Source organism: Gastrolobium bilobum, unplaced genomic scaffold (assembly GCF_033153095.1).
Source record: "Gastrolobium bilobum isolate Gb01-03AN ecotype WA unplaced genomic scaffold, APGP_CSIRO_Gbil_v1 utg5396, whole genome shotgun sequence".
Lineage (NCBI taxonomy): Eukaryota > Viridiplantae > Streptophyta > Magnoliopsida > Fabales > Fabaceae > Gastrolobium > Gastrolobium bilobum.
This window is the reverse complement of record NW_026897307.1, coordinates 300514-302931: the sequence shown is the minus strand read 5'-3', so window position 1 is coordinate 302931 and position 2418 is coordinate 300514. Positions and strand designations below refer to the sequence as shown.

General features: G+C 40.8%; 1 protein-coding gene across 1 annotated transcript; it reads right to left on the bottom strand.

Moving 5' to 3' along the window:
* Positions 1–364: 364 nt before the first annotated feature.
* Positions 365–1389, bottom strand: LOC133305838 (uncharacterized). Its single transcript, XM_061506079.1, has 2 exons — positions 572–1389; positions 365–419 (listed from the first exon to the last, which is right to left on the bottom strand). The coding sequence occupies exons 1-2, from the start codon at positions 1387–1389 to the stop codon at positions 365–367; spliced, it is 873 nt and encodes a 290-aa protein (XP_061362063.1).
* Positions 1390–2418: the final 1029 nt, after the last annotated feature.

Below are 2418 nucleotides of genomic sequence, written 5' to 3'. Positions count from 1 at the left end.
GGCACACTGGCATCTTCATCAATGTCAAGAATAACAAAATCAACAGGAATTAGAAATTTGTTTACCTTGACGAGCACATCTTCCACAATACCATGTGCTTGCTTTGTTGAGTGGTCGGTCAGTTGAACATTCATCCTTGTTGGCTTGACTTCATCAATTCCCAGCTTCTTCATCAGGGTGAGGGGCATCACATTTATGCTGGCACCAAGATCACATAAGATTTTCTCTATAGTCGTCTTGCCGATGGTGCATGGAATACTGAAGCTCCCTGGATCCTTCACTTTTGGGGGCATGTTTTTTCTGTAGGATTGCACTGCACTCCTCTGTTAGCGTGACCGGTTCGTTCTCTGTGAGCTTCCGCTTTTTAGACAATGATTCCTTCAGGAACTTTGCATACGAAGGCATTTTCTCCAGAGCTTCTGCAAAAGGAATGTTAATTTGTAATTTCTTAAAAATATTTAAACATTTAGACATTTGCTTCTTTTGCTCATGTTGCTTGCTCCCCATGGGATATGGAGGTTTCTCAAATCGTGAGAAATTCCATTGCTTCTTTTGAACTGCAGGAGGTTGCTCATTTGCTTCTTCCTTGTCTTCTTGAGTGTGCTCATTCTTCATTGTAGAAGCTTTCACTTTTTCTAGATCTTCGCTTTTAGTAATGATGGCATTGCAGTGCTCCCTTAGGTTGATTATAGTGTCACTGGGGAATGTTCCCGGAGCTCTTTCATTCAATTGCTTGGCCAACTGTCCAATCTGAGTCTCAAGATTTCGGATTGAAGCCTTTTGATTCTTGATCGATGCTTCTTGAGTCTTGAAATTTGATCTTGTCTCTTGAATGAAAGCATTGGTAGTTGAAGCCATGGTCTCCACCAGTTTCTCCAATTCGGATGGCTCCTTAAGTGGAATAGGAGGAGGTTGTAAATAATTGTTGGATTTGTAATCCAAACCTCCCCCTTGAATTCTCCTTTGGAAGTTATTTCCTGGAGCATTGTTCTGGTTTCTCTGGAAATTCTGATGTGGTCTTGGATCATACCAGACTCCATTAACTTGGAAGGAATCAGCTCCTACAAGTGTTGGGCATTCGTTGGTCTCATGCTCTCCCTTGAAATACTCACAGTTAAATGAGTCAACTTGAGCTGTAGAGAGTTGCAACTTGTCCAACTTTGTATTCAGACGAGCTATCTGTTGAGATAAGACCTTTTGTTCTGCAAGTGATGCATCATTGTGTCCCAACTGCAGGATTCCCCTTCTTGGTTGAACTGGTTGAACTGTCATTGATGCGTTCTCAGCCCTTGCCATGAAGTCGATCAGCTCTAAAGTTTGAGCTATTGTCTTCCTTGCTATGGTCCCACCGGCTGCACAATTGACAACCATTCTAGAGTCTGGTGTCATTCCATTATAGAAGATTCTGACCTTCTTCCCGTTTAGCAGATCATAAGCGTGGCACCTTCTGATCAGTTCTTGGAATCTGGTCCAAGCTGCACATAGAGTTTCTCCTGGTTGTTAAGTGAAGTTGGTGATTTCATTCACCAACTTGTTGTATTTCTCCCTGGAGAAGTGCTCTGCGAAAAATTTGGATGTCAGTTCATCCCACGTTCTGATGTTGTTAGGGGCTTGTCTATCCAACCATCTGAGAGTTTTCCCTGTTACAGCAAAAGGGAACATTCAGAGTCTAATTGCATCATCGAACACCCCGTTATGCTTGGTTGTGTCACAGATTCTCAGAAATCTGTCTATGAAATCATGGGTGTCTTCATAATCTTCTTCGCCAAATGGGTTTTTCTCCACCAGAGTTATCAGTGCTGGCTGGATATCAAAATTATTGGCGTTGATTGGTGGTCTGATGATGCTAGAATTTGGCCTTGTGAACTGTGGAACCAAGATTGACTCCATCAATTCCTCCTCCGGTGGTGGTAGATTATTAGCGGCCATCTCGGGTTCGGCTTTTGGCTCTGAACTCGAGGATTCCTCTATCTTCCTTAGCTTGGTTAGCTTCCGGTTCTTCTTTGCAGTCTTCTCAATTTCTGGATCAACCTGTAAAGGTTCTTTGTGAGCTTTACCTCGCATAAAAGAGAGAAATCAATTAGTAGCAAACAAAATAAAAATAAAAATAAAAATTCCAATCTCAAAGATTGAAAGTTACGACTAATATTGGCGTAATTAATTTCCGGCAACGGCGCCAAAAACTTGTTGTGAAATCGGCAAGTATACTGTTCGTTTCAAGTAATAAAGTGATAAGTAGAGTATCGTTCCCACGAGGATTAATGCACCAAGTACTAGTTTAACTATTCCCCTTAAGTTGGAAAATAAAATTTGGATTGGTTTGTGAAAGGAATTGATTTTGGAATTCAAAACAGAATTTAAAAATAATTAAATTTAAAACAGAAAATTAATAACAATTAATTTTGAACGCATGCAAGA